At 39.7% G+C, this 17,477-nt stretch overlaps 1 protein-coding gene across 1 annotated transcript; it reads right to left on the reverse strand.

Annotated features, from left to right (window-relative positions):
* Window positions 1–4,833: 4,833 nt before the first annotated feature.
* On the reverse strand, window positions 4,834–16,131 carry LOC134747635 (probable methyltransferase-like protein 25). Its single transcript, XM_063682239.1, is given in 10 exon segments — window positions 4,834–5,072; window positions 5,074–5,198; window positions 6,501–6,610; window positions 8,176–8,364; window positions 8,905–9,061; window positions 11,276–11,355; window positions 13,069–13,177; window positions 14,391–14,563; window positions 15,053–15,276; window positions 15,990–16,131. Coding segments are annotated over 9 exon segments (1,380 nt in total). The 5' UTR covers window positions 15,267–15,276; window positions 15,990–16,131; the 3' UTR covers window positions 4,834–4,849.
* Window positions 16,132–17,477: the final 1,346 nt, after the last annotated feature.

The raw sequence follows: 17,477 nt of genomic DNA on the forward strand, positions 1-17,477 counted from the left end.
ACAATAGCATAATTTTTCCGCAGTGCCTTTCTGCAGAGCTTGGAATCGAACCTATAGCCAATTGTAAGCGATGCCAACGGCCGAGCTCTGCATAAGACCCGGAGCGTCCGATAGCGGTGTGCTGCCCTGTGAGGCTGAAGGCCGAACTGCAGAAGAACAGAGCTTAAAGCACTGGTGGAGCTGAGCTTGGACAAAAACCTATGGCCAAGTCAAAAGATAAATATCTCCGTAATAGATGGATACAGTCTAAGGAAAAAACGTGCCTCAAAAATCAAGAAAATTTGATTCTCGTTCAGAGGGCGCTACTAGTTTTGGCTTACTGTCGTATAGATGGCGTTGACGGTTTCGTTTGTTATTTAACAATTTTAACGCATATCAGTGAAAGAACATGGGTCAAAATCATAAAAATAATTAATGCAAATAAAAAAAATCATTTATCTATATTTAAATACATTTTATCGTATTTTTATAAATCTTCATTTTTAGTTTTAAAGTGTGTCGACAGATGGCAGTGAATTTACTGGGGTTACAAAATTTACTATGACAGTACCGCTCTAGTATAAGTTACTCTATGGCCAAGATGAGCTCTGCAGAGTGCTGAAGTCCCGGATCGTCCAATTGCGGCGCTCTTCCGCGCAAAGCCAAAGGTCGAGGTGGGAAAAATCAATGTTTGGGATTGGAACAATGACCACGTTATTTATAGTGACACCAAAGGCCGAGCTCCGCATAAAGAGCGTCCATGCAAGGTCGAAGACCGAGCTGGAGGAGAGGAGGAATTGGCTTGGAACCTTTGGTGTTCGCTCAAATTAAAACGAGGCGCGACTTGCTGGAAATTCAGGAATGCTTCGGGTCTTCTGGAAAGCGCGACTTTTAAGCTTTTCAGGGCTCGCAACCTGACCTTTTAGTTCGCCATAATTTTTATGAAAATCTTCGTTTTAAGGCCAGGTCGCAATTCTTAACTTATTCTCGTAAAATTTTGTGACCATTCAGATTCAGATGTTTTATTGGTAAAAGGCAGTCATTTTAAAAGTCAATAAATTACATAATATCTATGCTTAAATAATTTAACATTTTAGGTAGGGTAACTAATTGTTGTTACATATTTATAAATTCTATGATTAAATAGATTTTTTTGTCGATCCAGTTAAGGATTTTTTTCAAAATGCGGAAATTGGCATAAAGGACTTAAAAGCGCCAAAAGCGTCTATCAATATGGCGCTTAAGACCATTGTGAGTTGACCGTGATAACGACTCAACGAACGAAGTATTTTTCACTTTTACATTTTCTAAGCTTAACGCGAGGTCTACAGCTCACAGAGCCACTAGTAATAACATTGTAAATTGGATCGTACCTAAAATAGCGGCTCTGCAGCATCTCGGCCTTACGTGGTGCGCTCCCTTCGGCATCTTAGGGTCTTTAGTTCAATACCCTGCTTGCGGTCCGTCTGTTTGTTTTTTAACTATACACCTTATGTTTCCCTTCGGGCTCTGCTGTCCAGTATCTCGGTCTCCTGCCTTGCGGTTCACCTTTGAAACAACTAACCATGTCGTGTCGTATCTGAACTCTAATTTTATTCAATACCACTAGGTATTATAAGCTCTTTCAATATGAATTTTGCGTATATTGATCAGTGTTTTGCTGAGTAATTAACCACTAAATGAATGATGCGAAATTTAGTACCCACTAAAAGAACGCGCTTTGTTTTTTGTGCTAGGCTCCGACTGACCCGTTCGCCAACTCCCAGGTCGCCTCTGAACTCTATACTCAATAATTATAGTGTTAATAGTGTACGGTTTTCGGTTGACGTCGGCGTCAGCATCTGGACGCCGTGCGCCACAGAGGTACGGACGTCGTATACGATGCCTTTATTTACCGTAGGAAGTATAGCGATTGCTGACGCAATGGCCGGCGTCTAGACGTCGCTCACGGCGTTAATGCCGACGTCAAGCATGCAGCGTTAGGCCCTGGTCTGCAACAAACGCCGTACGCCGCCGCGGCGTCTGGCGTGTGAGAGAGACCACTATAGTGCATTTCCAAAGTAAGCATTCGTACGTCGCGTACAGCGTCACGCCGGACGCGACCTACGGCGTTTGTTGCAGACCAGGGCCTTAGGGCGATATGAAGAGCGACGTCACAGGGCGACATCATGAGAACTCGTCGACAATCCGCGTGGGTAAAGAATTAAGGTAGAAGGAAAAGGGGCGCAAACGCGCTGTAAAAGTTTTGATGTGACTACTGGCAATAGACAACGAATAGTTACTTACTTTAAATTAAATTATGTCTAGTACCAGTAACACGACAATTTTTTTTTATTGGGGCGCCACTGAGGCACCCGAAACTGAAAGCCAGCGGCGGCCTGCGCCGCCCCCCGCAGCCTGCCGCCCCGGGCCATGGCCCCCTTGGCCCTAGGGTAAATACGCCCCTGGGGAACCGCCTTAACTATCGCGGTAACCGAAGACAATATTCTATAATCTAATTTAGAATCTTGAGCGTAGCGTAGGTACTGACCTAGTATTCGTTTCTTCTTAGTGACGTATTTTCAATTTTTCATACGAAACCCTTTCTTGTGTGATTTGGTTTTTAATACGTAACGACCACTTTAGTTTCAAACCTTGTTTTCTAGAAGGATATAACCAAACGGAGACGCCAAATCTGTAATTTTCTGTAGAAAAGTCTGTCAAATTTATACGTAACGTAAAAATGGCCATGGCCCATGTCAGATAAACGTCAGTCCATATATTGTGTATGACCATTGGCCGACTATTTTCGACAGAGGGGAACGCCTGTTAATGGCTACTGCGTTTGGTTATATCCTACTAGCCTCGTTTTACATGATTAGATAGTACAAAAACCATTGCAAGTCAACAAAAACTCATTCCAGTAAACGGTAAAATGCCAAATGTAAATATTTTATGTTGTCCATCATTACAAGTGGTTGACATATCGAACAACGACATTTACAAGCCAATTTCCTGCCCTATAGACAACAGTTTACCATTAAAGACAGCGTTCTTGATTTAATATTTAATTCAGAATCACAGTCGCCATCTTATATATCGAAGCGGCCAAGGTATTTAGACCAGGAAATGAATGCTCAAAAAAGTTATAGAGGAAAATACTTGGAACACCTAACAGTCAACATTAACTTCCTATCACGCATACGTCACGTCCACTTTAAGATACGGGGTAATTTTCTGGGGAAATTCAACAGACAGAGATTTAGTATTTATAAGCCAAAAAAAATGTATACGATCTGTATGTGGTTTAAACATCTTCCGTCGCTTTATATGAAACAGCATTGTATGTAAAAAATAATATAGGTCAATACACAAAATTTAACAGTGTACGTAAAATTGACAATATAAAAAATAAACTGTATAAAACAGCTCTTCTCTCAAAAAGTATATTCGGTATGGAATCTCGAATTTATAATAATTTACCAAAAAGCATACGGAAACTACAGGACGTACACATATTTAAAAAAGAACTTTTCAAATTCCTAGTAAATAAAGCATATTACTCCATAAAAGAATACCTAGATGACTACCATATGACTACGACATATGACATAAACATTAATTATAACCATGACTGATGATATATTTTAATTGTGTTTGAACTGTATATTAATAAAATTTTATTTTAATTTTAAATGTAATTTAATGCTAATGTAATGCTAATTTTAATTGTAATTTAATGCTAATTTCAATTGTAATTTATTTATTTTATAAGAACATTTTGCACATTTTTATATTAATTAGATTCTCGTTCTCTTTGACATTTGTATGCCAACCGACAAAACATAGTGCTCAATGTATACCTACACCAAAGACCCATGTATACCTATGTTTTACAAATAAAGCATTCTGATTCTGATTCTGAACAGCATTTATACGTTATTATATTATGATCCTTACCAGAAATCCGGATAGTGAATGCACTCTATTGGCGGCGAGGAACCTGCCGGCCTAGCCAAGGTGACAATCGCTATCGCTACGAGAACGAAACGCTTTGTGTCACTCTATCACTCTTCCATATTAGTGCGATAGTGACAGTCTCGTTTCGACACAGAATAAATAAATAAAAATAAAATAATAAATAAAATAAAACAAAAAGGAAACTTCCTACAAAACCGAAGTTTGACAGCGGTTCAGGGTCGAATAATGGTGTCCCTTTCTCATATGGCACTACCCCTTTCGGCTATTTAGGGTTGTCAAAATTTTAGTCATTATCTTATCTGTGGTCGTGCACACAAAGGGAAGTCAAGTTGTATCAACCCTAATAATTGCTCGGAGCAATGCTGAGCCGAACGGAGCCGAGTTTGACCGAAGCGAGGAGTTTCGCACCCCTGGTTTCGATCGCTACGGAGTGTAAGCGATTGGCATGTTGGCTACGCGGCCAGAGTTTGTCCCATCTTCGTACATCAATATAATATAACCATATAGAGCGGTACTGTCATAGTAAATTTTGTAACCCCAGTAAATTCACTGCCATCTGTCGACACACTTTAAAACTAAAATTGAAGATTTGTAAAAATACGATAAAATGTATTTAAATATAGATAAATGATTTTTTTTTATTTGCATTAATTATTTTGATGATTTTGACCCATATTCTTTCACTGATATGCGTTAAAATTGTTAAATATCAAACGAAACCGTCAACGCCATCTATACGACTGTAGGCCAAAACTAGTAGCGCCCTCTGAACGAGAATCAAATTTTCTTGATTTTCGAGGCACGTTTTTTCCTTAGACTGTATCCATCTATTACGGAGTTATATCTATCTTTGATATAACTTAACATTAGAGAAAAATAATAATACTAATTTATAATAAAAATATATATTTCATCTTATAGCTACAATGCTATGACATCGAGGCGATAACACAGGATCAAACAACTTAACCAAAAACGTATCATTAAAACCATTCTCCTTCAAAAACAGTAATCTGTCTAATAATATTAAACTCTCTATTACCTGAGCTAAACATAATCTTATTAAATAAAATAAAACCATATTCTTCCACTGGCTATCCACTTCTGTCAAATAATGAGCGGAAATTATGAAATACGTCTAATTCCAAGATGGAATCGGCTATTTTGAAGTACTCTTCGAAGTTTCGGCTTTTAGCTCCTACTCGCTTCAGTCTGCCTTCTGTCAATATGAAGTCGGGTTTGTGCTTCTTTATTATTTCCTGGAACAAAAAAGTGAGATAATTTCGCGTTAATCTTGTGATAAAGATAAGATAAACATAAACACCCACCTTTACGGACAACACAGTGTGGAAAAAATTAATGGGTACTGGAGGACTAATTAATGGAAAGTACCTTAAAACCTTAAGCTTATTTTATTTGAAGGAAACATTCTTTTATAAAAAAAACTGCATTTTTTTTTACAATTCGCTTGTCTCGCCCGGGAATCGAACCGACAACCAACTAAAAATTAAAAAAATCAACACTCACTATTTTATTCCACTAATCGATAGGGTAACTGTTCAGGATACCATCTCTTGAATAAACATTTGGTTTTGTAAATAAAAAAGATTGTGAAATATAACATTATATTTCACAATTGTGATTGTGAGATAAGCGAATAAAAAAAAACTATTGGACCGCAAGCCAGGCGCAAATTTCGTCAGTCATCGCCTCCCGGGCGAAAACTCGTATAGCGGTTAACGGCTATGTATGATGAACCCTCGTGAACGTCAGCTGCCGCTCCGTTGGTGGGTTGAGGAATGACAGCCACCGAAGCGCGTAACACGGTCTTTCCACCGCGATACAACCGGCTGACGATTTGTTTTATTAACAATAGCATCTAAACTATCATCTAACAAAGTGTCAAACGGGAGGCGATGACGCCGATGACTGAAAAGAATTTTCTTTTTTAGATGTTCATGTGACCAGCTGACGGTCTTTCCACAGCGATACAATCGATTCGGCTGACGATTTTGTTTATTTACAATAGCATCTGAACTATCATCTGACAAAGTATCAAGCGGGAGGCGATGACAAAAAAATTTTTATAGACTTTATTTGCTGCCATTCCTCAACCCACCAACGGAGCGGCAGCTGACGTTCACGAGGGTTCATCATACATAGCCGTTAACCACTATACGAGTTTTCGCCCGGGAGGCGATTGGTCATGAAATCTGTTCCTGGCCCGCGGTCTATATGAGGAAAATGAATATTCATTTTTAGGGTTCCGTACCCAAAGGGTAAAAACGGGACCCTATTACTAAGACTCCGCTGTCCGTCTGTCTGTCAGCAGGCTGTATCTCATGAACCGTGATAGTTAGACAGTTGAAATTTTCACAGATGATGTATTTCTGTTGCCACTATAACAACAAATACTAAAAAACAGAATAAAATAAATATTTAGGGGGGCTCCCATACAACAAACCTGATTTTGTTGCTGTTTTTTGCGTAATGGTAGAGTCCGACTCGCACTTGGCCGGTTTTTGTTTTTTTTGGACCCTACAATTAGGATATAATCTTACCTGCAGCAGAGCCCGGTATAATAAGCTGCGTGAGGGCAGCTCACGCTTTGCTACCACTCGCTCTAAAGATTGCGCGGCCAACATACGTCCGTTACGGCCCAGCGTGAAGCCTACAAATCAAAACAACAGCACAGAATAAATAATAGTACTACCATAGAGTAACTTATACTAGAGCGGTACTGTCATAGTAAATTTTGTAACCCCAGTAAATTCACTGCCATCTGTCGACACACTTTAAAACTAAAAATGAAGATTTATAAAAATACGATAGAATGTATTTAAATATAGATAAATGATTTTTTTTATTTGCATTATTTATTTTTATGATTTTGACCCATGTTCTTTCACTGATATGCGTTAAAATTGTTAAATAACAAACGAAACCGTCAACGCCATCTATACGACTATAGGCCAAAACTAGTAGCGCCCTCTGAACGAGAATCAAATTTTCTTGATTTTCGAGGCACGTTTTTTCCTTAGACTGTATCCATCTATTACGGAGTTATATCTATCTTTGGTACTACCGTACAGAAAGGTAACTTCCTACAACACCGAAGTTTGACAGCGGTTCAGGGTCGAATCATGCTATCCCTTTCGGCTATTTAGGGTTGTCAAAATTCAAGTCATTATCTTATCTGGTCAAGGAGATGTATAATATCTCGTGAACGTCAAAGAAAAACCTAAGTTTACGAAACAATTTACAGTACATATGGTGCTATTTTCTCGCACTAGTGCGTAAAGAGCATTTTTCGTGCATATGTCGAAACTGTCGAAAGTTTAAAGGGCCATATGTACTGTAAAACGTTGTACGATACACGTGCGAATAGGTAATTCGCAACTCGTGTCGATTTAAAACACTCCCTGCGGTCGTCGAGGGAGTGTCGACACGAGTTGAGAATTACCTATTCGCACGTGTATCGTACAACTTTTACAGTACATATGGACCTTTACACTTTCGACATATGCACAAAAAGTGCTCTTTTACGCACTAGTGCGAGAAAAAAAAATGCAGCGTGCAAGCTTTGACAAATATATAGGACCTAACCTAACTAGTTATTTGGCGCACGTAAAATTGTATAGCAACATAATTAATGAATTCATCCATAATGTGGAATGGCGCAAACATGTTGTGGAAGGTCGCAAGTTATGCGATGAGACTTAGTTTGCCGCACTCGCTGACAAGAGGAAAAAACGACGACAAGGCGTCTCAGTACCGTTTTCAGCAAATCTCTCTTGTCAGGCCTGTAGTAGACCGTGTCGGTCTCGCATCGGTCTATTCAGCCACCAAAAACGGTGTCTCTCCGTTGTTACACCATAAATCGTCTGCAATAGACGCAAAGGCCAATGACGTGTAGGATTAAAACGCATCAAACATTTTTTCATACAACGTCGGTGGCAAACAAGCATACGGCCCGCCTAATGGCAAGCAGTCAACGTAGCCTATGGACGCCTGCAACTACAGAGGTGTTACATGCGCGTCGCCGACCCTTTAAAAACCTGTACACTCCTTTTTTGTAGAACCCCAGCCTCTCCAGAAAACCTCGGCAGGGAGCGTACATACCTCTAAGATTTTAATAACAAAACTTCCGTGAAACACATGCAGACATATTAAATATATCGAGCGTTTTTCGACTTAAAATACGTGAGTGACCCGTTATTAATGTATTTAATATACCTCTAAGATGTTCGGACATGGGGAACCCCGCTCCACTTGCGCCCTGGAAGTCATCGAAGAATGTCGATTCGTTTATCTCTTCGCTGAGGAGGTGGTAGCAGCATGGCACGTTGAATATAGCACTCGTGGTTGACTGGGACACGAATATTCGCAGGGAGGACGGGCCTAGGTCACCGCAGGTGTGGAGGCCTAAACAAGTAGACAAGGTAAAGCATGGTTCACATTTGTCTGTCGTGTCGTGTTGTGTCGTGACACATATCGACACACGTCAGACAAATGTGAACCGGGCTCAATAGTGTTAGGCCAGGATTACACTTGTAAGTTTTACTTACGTAAGTAGGGACAAAGCTATTTGCTAGAATGAGATAACGATATTCATATCTCATTCTGTAGTATAGCTGCTGTGTCCCTACTTACGTAAGTAAAACTTACGAGTGTAATCCTGGCCTTATATGTGTCGTTTTCAAGCAAAAGGTCGCTTGCCATAAGGACGCTCTGATAGGTTACTCGTATAAAGATGGTACCAATGTGGTACCTTTTGCTTGAAAACGTCACATATACAAACAGAAAAAAAAAATATTGTTCCGACAGATAACATGGTCATATAGTAAACAGAAATATTGAATAAATGATTGGTACCGTAGCAACTTGTATCTTAGCTGAGCAAAGTGGTAAATATTTCTATAAATGATCTGACATGAGTGACATCACACAACCAAATATTCATACCTGTAAGCATCACATTGACATCCTCGTGTGCGATCTCAGGAAATTTTTCCTTTACAACTGTAGCCAAATCCGTATTGTCAGTGACAAAGAGTTGGGCGAACCGATGGAGGTGCTCCGTGCCGCGGGAACCGGTGTTGGATATGGCGTGCCATTGTTTCTGTGTTCAAAATTCATCATGTTTGAATTATTATTTCATTGCATGTTTGAGAACAGCACTATACATACCTCGGCGTGAAAAAAGGTTGCCGGCCTCATAACTATCCGTCTATTCTATTCGGCCGGCAACCCCTTACTTCAAGAGGCCTAGTGTTTTAACCTATTTTTTATCAAGCAGATACGTTTGGAAGCGATATTCAATTCAATTCAATTCAATATTTTTATTTCGAATAAAAAATCCATATTATTGTTAGTACAAGGCACAGCTAAACTTATACATCTATGTTAGTGATATAATTTTAAAATTAAAGGAAATAATTATTCACCGCTCTGGGCAAGACTCCAAATTGCGATCTTTTGAAACACCGGTCCAATTGTTTTTAATCACTCAACCGCGCTTCGATTATTTGGTCAAGAGGGTCAAGAGCGATTAGAAAGGTGTTCCAAAAGGTTGTGTGTGGTGTATTTTTCTTTTAAATTAATAAATTGTACCTAGCATTTTAACATTTACAAATCCAAGTAACGAGCGAAAACCTATATCAAAGAGAATTGATTGTAATAGGGAAGTAAAGTCTAAGAAAAAAACGTGTCCCTTAGTTTGACATCCAAAACAGATGGCGCTGTACTGCGCCATATGTTTTTTCTTCTTCTTCTTCTTCTTTTAAAATTATGGCTTCAGCCCAGTGGGACTATTTCGCCAGTATCAAGGTATTGAGAGGTTTACAAACGACAAAAATTGTACGGTTGTACAAGACAGTGTACGGTGATTTGTTAGCTCTTGTAAATCGATAGCTAGTCTTTACAAGAAGCACGTGGACTACCGGCCGTTGACTCCAAGATGGTGGTTAAACGCGCTTCAAAATTAATTCTCCATTCACTGCACACTACCACATTAGTTTACTGTATAATAAGCTATCGATATTACACTTTAAACAATATTAATAAGCAAAAAACAAAGTAATTAATCACGATGCTAACTATCAAGATGGCGCTCGAACCGGAAGTCCCATATGTTTTTTGGTTACTGAACTGTCAAACGTCAACTTTTGACAATCAGTTACCGCAAAATTATGGAAAGTAAAGGTAAGGAAATGAATCTTCATGTATCGAAAAGTGACCGTAAAAAAACAGTAAATAGGCGGCGCCACCATGCACTGAAGTACCTAGACCATACACCTAGTATTTTATATAGATGTGCACCTGTGCGACCGTGAGGGACAGAACATATGCAATGCGACACAATTAAAAACACGTTTTAACATTCCTGACAACATACCAGAAACAACCTACGTATTTTGGTCGGGTTTTTCGCTGCCCCTCCCCCATTTCATCTCTACATTATTATACCTCTATGGTTCATGTCATAGGGTCTCCTATATATTACAATACTCTTTGGTCTCAGAGCCTACCTAGCGCCACCGGAGAGATTTGGAACTATTATTTACATCTGAAAGCTGGTCACTTTTACAACAATTCTGCCATAAGAGATTGCGATCCTTTCTTTACCATCCATACGCAAAATGTATGGAGCTGTACAGCGCCATCTCGTTTACCTGTCAAATTCAAAGCACGAAATTGTCTTAGATTTTACACATCTTACTCAATCAATGTATCTTTGCCTATACCTATTAAAGTTTGAATTATACTCATACTCATTTATTGATAATAATTATTAGATATTACACGTCAAGAATTTAATTACATGAGACAGATTATAAATTGTTTTTACAGTTTCGGGTAGTGTACAAATATGTCAAATTTTACAATATTAATTAGTTTTGTTACATTAAATTGGACTGTCGTTTGTTTGGATTGGATGATTTTTTTGGATGTCAATTAAATTATATATTGTAGAAATCATTCAAGCTGTAAAAGGCATGGGAGAGGAGCCATTTTTTTTAATTCACGCGTAAATGAGTTGGACGATTCAATCATGGTGATGTCTTTGGGCAATTTGTTAAAAATCTTGGGGCCCAGAACCTGCATGGTCTAGGAGGACTTAGGGTCGGTTGCACCAAACCGTCTGTCACCGTTTTACCGTTCGCTAAATTTTATTGTATGGAAAGTTTCATAGTTCTCTGTTGCTTGACGTTAATCAATCTGTTAATTGTGGTTGGTGCAACTGGCCCTTAGTCAGTCGGTAACTGGTGGGAAGTAGGCGTCCTTTACTTCCTAACCGGGAAGTATGTAGTACCTATAAAAATAATGTAGTTACCTGAATAAGTTTGCCCCTCGCCTCAGCACTGGCCAGACTAGTTTGGTCGCAGTCTACAGTGAGGCAGCGAAGCTTGTAACCTGTATAATGTATAAATATTTTGATACAGATAATACATCTCTTGACGGAAACGAGGGATTAAATCTGTCTCTTTGGCGGGTAAACTTAGATTGCTTTATTTATTACTAGCTCGTGTTTACATACAATTATGCTCTCTGCAGCGGCCCAAAGAATCTGTAATTTCCTGGATTCAACGGGCATTAGTAATGAACTTTAAAGGGCCGTCACAATATATCACTGCTTGGTCGACGTGGCACTCAAAGGCCCACAACACCCCCAATAATAATAACAATCAGCCTCCCAGGGCAGCTTGTGGCGAGCTGAATGGGATGTGACGTCCCTTGGGTCCCATACCCCCGTGAGTCGGTCAGGACCCTCTCTCCTGCTTGCCTTCATTGGCCGACTGGAGTAAACACTCGCTTCTCGCCTCTGGCTTGCCTTTACCGGCCGTCCAAAGTGGGGTGTCAGAGCTATATGCTCGCAGGGTGGAAGTGAAATATGCATAAGACGCGAGTGGGCACAGTGGCTGTTTACAGCCACTGGGTAGAAAGCGGCGCACACCTCTCCACACCCTGAGCCGCTCACGCAATGTTGTTCGCGTGTCGCTCCGTGCGAGCGGCCCATATTGTGAGTAGGCGAGTCAACGCCTGCCCATTTTTTCGTGTTTTTAAGATTCTGTACCCAAAGGGTAAACACGAGACCCTATTACTAAGACTCCGCTGTCCGTCCGTCAGTCTGTCTGTCACCAGGCTGTATCTCATGAACCGTGATAGTTAGCCAGTTGAAATTTTCACAGATGATGTTTTTTCGTTTCGTTTGGCGTTTGTCGATGTACAGTCGCCATCAGATATATCGGAGCGGCCGAGGTGTTCACAATATCTGAACACGCACTCTAGCGCCTTGACAATAGAGGCGTGTTCAGATATTTGTGAGCGCCTCGGCCGCTCCGATATATCTGATGGCGACTGTACGATTATCACTTTGGCTAGGTCCTCTGACCGGAATAGAATAGAATAGAATAGAATAGAATAGAATATAAATAATTTATTCGTTAGCACACACAAATAGAAAATTATACAAAACAGAGAAACATAAAAAAGAAAGAGTGCCACGAAATGGTCTCACCTCAGCATGTTGCTGGCGACTTCCAGCGCTGATCTTCCGGTGAGACCATCCGGTGAAACAATCACGACAGGTAACAAGAAAAACAACTAAATTAATATATAACATACAAAAGACAGAGACAGAGATACGTTAAAAATACATATTACAAAAAACGGTATTATTACGTACAGCTGTTATATCCGGCCGAACTCAGCTTGGCCGTACATTATGCCATAGAGTAACTTATACTAGAGCGGTACTGTCATAGTAAATTTTGTAACCCAAGTAAATTCACTGCCATCTGTCGACACACTTTAAAACTAAAAATGAAGATTTATAAAAATACGATAGAATGTATTTAAATATAGATAAATGATTTTTTTTATTTGTATTAATTATTTTTATGATTTTGACCCATGTTCTTTCACTGATATGCGTTAAAATTGTTAAATAACAAACGAAACCGTCAACGCCATCTATACGACTGTAGGCCAAAACTAGTAGAGCCCTCTGAACGAGAATCAAATTTTCTTGATTTTCGAGGCACGTTTTTTCCTTAGACTGTATCCATCTATTACGGAGTTATATCTATCTTTGATTATGTCTAAGATTAAGAATACGTGGCATACCGTGGCTGGCGGTGACCAGTAGATGGCCGCGGCCGCCGCCGGCCTCCACCGAGCAGGTCGCCGACACCATGTGGTGGAGAGAAGATAATAGGCGTGACATAATGCGAACCTGAGATAACATTTTTTTTTACAGTTTTAAATGATTCACGGTTAGTTTCACTGGACTTATATTGACCGGGATATTATAGACCGTTGAGTTTACCCGTGAACAAGATGCATGTATTATAATCACGGTCTGTATCCCGGTCAATATAAGTCTAAGTTTTATTTTATTTATTGAGAAACGAACAGTCATTTATTAACATTAAACATTACTAAGCAATTGGAAATAGACCTATTCTTTATTCCACAATAACTTTTGAATGCCTGCGTTCTGCGGTCAGCGGTCAGGACAAACCCGCATTATGTATGAACAACATTGACAGCAACCTTTGAAGTTGAAGTTTGACCTGACCGCTGCCCGCAGAACGCATCCAGTGTGGCAAATTTAACCTTTACTTGTATCTTGCATCATTAGAATCCTTAGATCATTACGTCATTATTACCGGGTGATATAGGTTATATGACGTGATAGGCTGTTTTCAGGGTTCCGTACCCAAAGGGTAAAAACGGGACCCTATTACTAAGACTCCGCTGTCTGTCTGTCTGTGAACCGTGATAGCTAGACAGTTGAAAATTTCACAGATGATGTATTTCTGTTGCACCTATAACAACAAATACTTAAAACGGAATAAAATAAATATTAAAGTGGGGCTCCCATACAACAAACGCGATTTTTTTTTTGATGTTTTTTGCGTAATGGTACGGAACCCTTCGTGCGAGAGTCCGCTTCGCACTTGGTCGTTTTTTTTTGCTTTTCAAATCGCTTTTCAACTGCAGTAGTGTTTAAAATTTTGTTTGACTAGTAAAGTGCCACGAAGAAACAAACATACATACACATAAACATAAACCGATAATCGTGGGTTATCACAGAAATAAATATACTATAGAAGACGCAAATGCATCTACTTCGCGTGTCCGAACTCCGACCAAGCGTCGAGGTTGACCGTCGCTCTTTACAGTCCACGCGCGTTAGTTGTTGCAGCCGGACGTCCGTGAAAACTTAAAAAAGGCTTTGTTGCATGATAATTAACTGCAATAGCCCAAAAATTGCGAGCACCCAAAGGCAAGAACATATTTCCTATCACAGATAAGTAATTTTAAAATTATATTATGCGTAAATTTTTTATGAAAAAGTCGGCACGCTTGGTTTCAATACAAATCGTGGTATTTGCGTCATCTAGCGTATATATTAAATCTGTGTGGGTTATGGTGTGACAAACCTCGTAACTCTTCTTAGGGTTCATGAACTCCTTAACTGGGATCTCCTGCGGTAACAATCCGCCTCTGTCTCTGATTCGTTGTTCAAGTTGATCTACTGACAAGCAGTACTCGTTGTTCACTGACAGACAGTGCTTGCGTGCCGTAAGTACCCACAGGCCGAGAGGTGATTTGTCTGGAAAGTTATCAAAGAACATCATGACTATGGTGCGGGCAGTGCACGGAGTAGAGCCGCTTTTGGCGACATTATCGGACTCTTCGGGAGTCCTTCCTCAGGCACGAGTGTCCGCGGCGGCTGTACTCCGTTCCCCCCGCCCCTGCGCCATCAGCGCGCGCACAACGAGCGACGAGGCGGGCAGCGCGGGCAGTGCACGGAGTAGAGCCGCCGTGGACACTCGTGCCTGAGGAAGGACTCCTGAAGAGTCCGAAACATGTCGCCAAAAGAGACTAAAAATAATAGTGAGTGAAACCATAGTGATCTAAATAATCTGTCACTTCATTAAGTATTCATGCGAATTTCTCACGCCTACAGTTTTCTTATGTAAATTAAAATATAGTTATCTACTTTGAAGTCTTATATACATATAATATACTATAATTTTTCTTTAGTTTTAATGAAAAAAGTGGTGGTATAATATATATTATAAAATGACTGTAAACTTACCACACTTATCACTCTGAACATTCCAAAACTCCTCAACAGCCTGTTCCAAGTCCATTCCATCCAAGGTTTCCCTCAACCCCTTCGGAAGGAGCGTCTCCCAATGGTTGTGAGTCAGGAACTCAACCATGTGGCAGTTGGCAAGCGGCAGTAGGGGGGTTAAGTAGGAGAGTAGTGAGTCTATGTGGTTGCGGAGTTTTAGCATGGTTGGGTCCATAGTGATGAATCTGAAATGAATAAATACAATTATTTGAGTCAGGGGGCTCCAATCTTTTTAACCTAAGGGCCACATGCCACGTTCTTACAGCTAGACAGTATGGTATTTATCTGTATTTCTGGGTCAAACTGGCAGGCTCATAAAGAGATAAGATAAAGATAGTTTAGTCAAGTAGGCATATTACAATGCGCTTATGAACGTAAAAAATAAAGCTACGCCAGTTCTAACGGCGGCGCTGCATAGTTTGGACAGCCCTGTTTTATGTGGATCCCCACTTGCATACTCTCTGAGTATCCATATGTGCCAGAAAGTGGGTCAAAATCATTTAAAAATAATAATACAAATTAAAAAAAAATATTTATCCATGTATATATAAATTTTTTGATATTTTTAGTTTTAATCGTGTGTCAATAGATGACAGTAAATTTACTGTGAGAGTCCCCTTCTATCGTCTTCGTCTGGACGCCCTAGGTACCGCTGGAGAGTAGAAGTGCAGAAAGACCTCAGCGAACTCGGCGCCGTCGACTGGACAGAAACGGCTTCGGACAGAGTAGTATGGCGGTGTTTGGAGTCGGAGGCCAAGATGCACTTCGGGTCGTCGCGCCACAGCAGTAGTAGTAGTAGTCCCCTTCTATCCTATGTATTCTCTTTGATTGGAAACTAATAATGTGATATTGCTTACAAATTTTTCTGCATTCTAATGCTAAATTAAGCATCACTCACCTTAATTATTCTAAAACGATACACCAGCGTCATAAGGATTATTCGACGGTATTTTCAAGAGTGCACACGTCTTCTTATACTGTGCCCTTATCTTCTCCGCCATGTCCAATATATCATGGTCTTCAGAGTTAGTGCGAGGGAAGGTGTCAATAAGTTCCTTTACTTTGGTCAGCTGGTTCAATATTTTGTCAGAATACTTTGTTTCTGAGTTCTCGTTTATATTTAAATGATGTGTCACTGTGCCTAAGTAATATCCTGTGAATAAATAAAATTATTTTAAGAATAAATAAATAAATATTATAGGACATTCTTACACAGATTGACTAAGTCCCACGGTAAGCCCAAGGAGGCTTGTAATAATAAGAATAAGCTCATTAGCTTCCCATTTTGAACTTGTAATAGGTCAGGGGTCACCAATTAGTTTCTTCAGGGGTCCGGTTCTTAAAATTGTTGACCATTGAGGTCCGTTTCTCCTTGAGTTAATTAAATAAGCATACAAAATAAAATAGGTTGGCGGTCCGGATGTGGACCGCGGTCTGCCATTTGGTGACCCCTGTAATAGGTTGTTGGGCAGGTTTTTCTATACTTCATTGGTCAGGCTGTAATGCTAATGCATGCTCCTAAAACTTCACATTTATATAAGGACTTTTTACATGTGAATGACCAAATTGTAATGTTTAAAAATTTGAACAAGGTAATTAAGTACTTTCATTAAGATGTAATGAATATTGAGATGATGAGTTGTATGTGAGAGATAAAACTGCCATCACTGAGTACTGAGTAGATATGGTGTTTTACAAATACAAATTATTTGTAAAATTTTATTTATTGTTTCAAACATATATATATATACTATAAGTACAGCCCGATCCTAATAGCAATGATATAAAAACCGGCCAAGTGCGAGTCGGACTCGCGCACTCGCGCACCGAGGGTTCCGTACTTTTTAGTATTTCCTGTTATAGCGGCAACAGAAATACATCATCTGTGAAAATTCCAACTGCCTAGCTATTACGGTTCATGAGATACAGCCTGGTGACAGACAGACGGACAGCGGAGTCTTAGTAATAGGGTCCCGTTTTTACTCTTTGGGTACGGAACCCTAAAAAAATGGACTTACCTAGTTCTCTCCCTAATTCAGCACCTCTGTGGTAGCCCAAGTGGTACCCTTCAGGGTTTCCTGCTTCTTTACCGGCCTTGAATCCCTCTTCAAAACTGTTTTTATGCGAAGTTTCCTCATGCATAAAAATGTCGTCTAAAACGTCGTTAAAATCACGTTCAACAGCCATTTAAAGCTTCTTTTACAAGGTATAGTCGTTTCAGAATATTTTTATCGTAGTAAAAAGGATTTCAAGATGATGTGTAGTTCCCATGAAAGTCATGAAACCTTTTTTGATAGAGATGTAGGTTATCGAACAAAATAAAAATGAATTTACTTAAATTGTACCTATGCTAGGAAGGGAAAACTATAGTTGGTTTTACACACAA

The sequence above is a fragment of the Cydia strobilella genome, chromosome 15 (genome assembly GCF_947568885.1).
Source record: "Cydia strobilella chromosome 15, ilCydStro3.1, whole genome shotgun sequence".
NCBI classification, from domain to species: domain Eukaryota; kingdom Metazoa; phylum Arthropoda; class Insecta; order Lepidoptera; family Tortricidae; genus Cydia; species Cydia strobilella.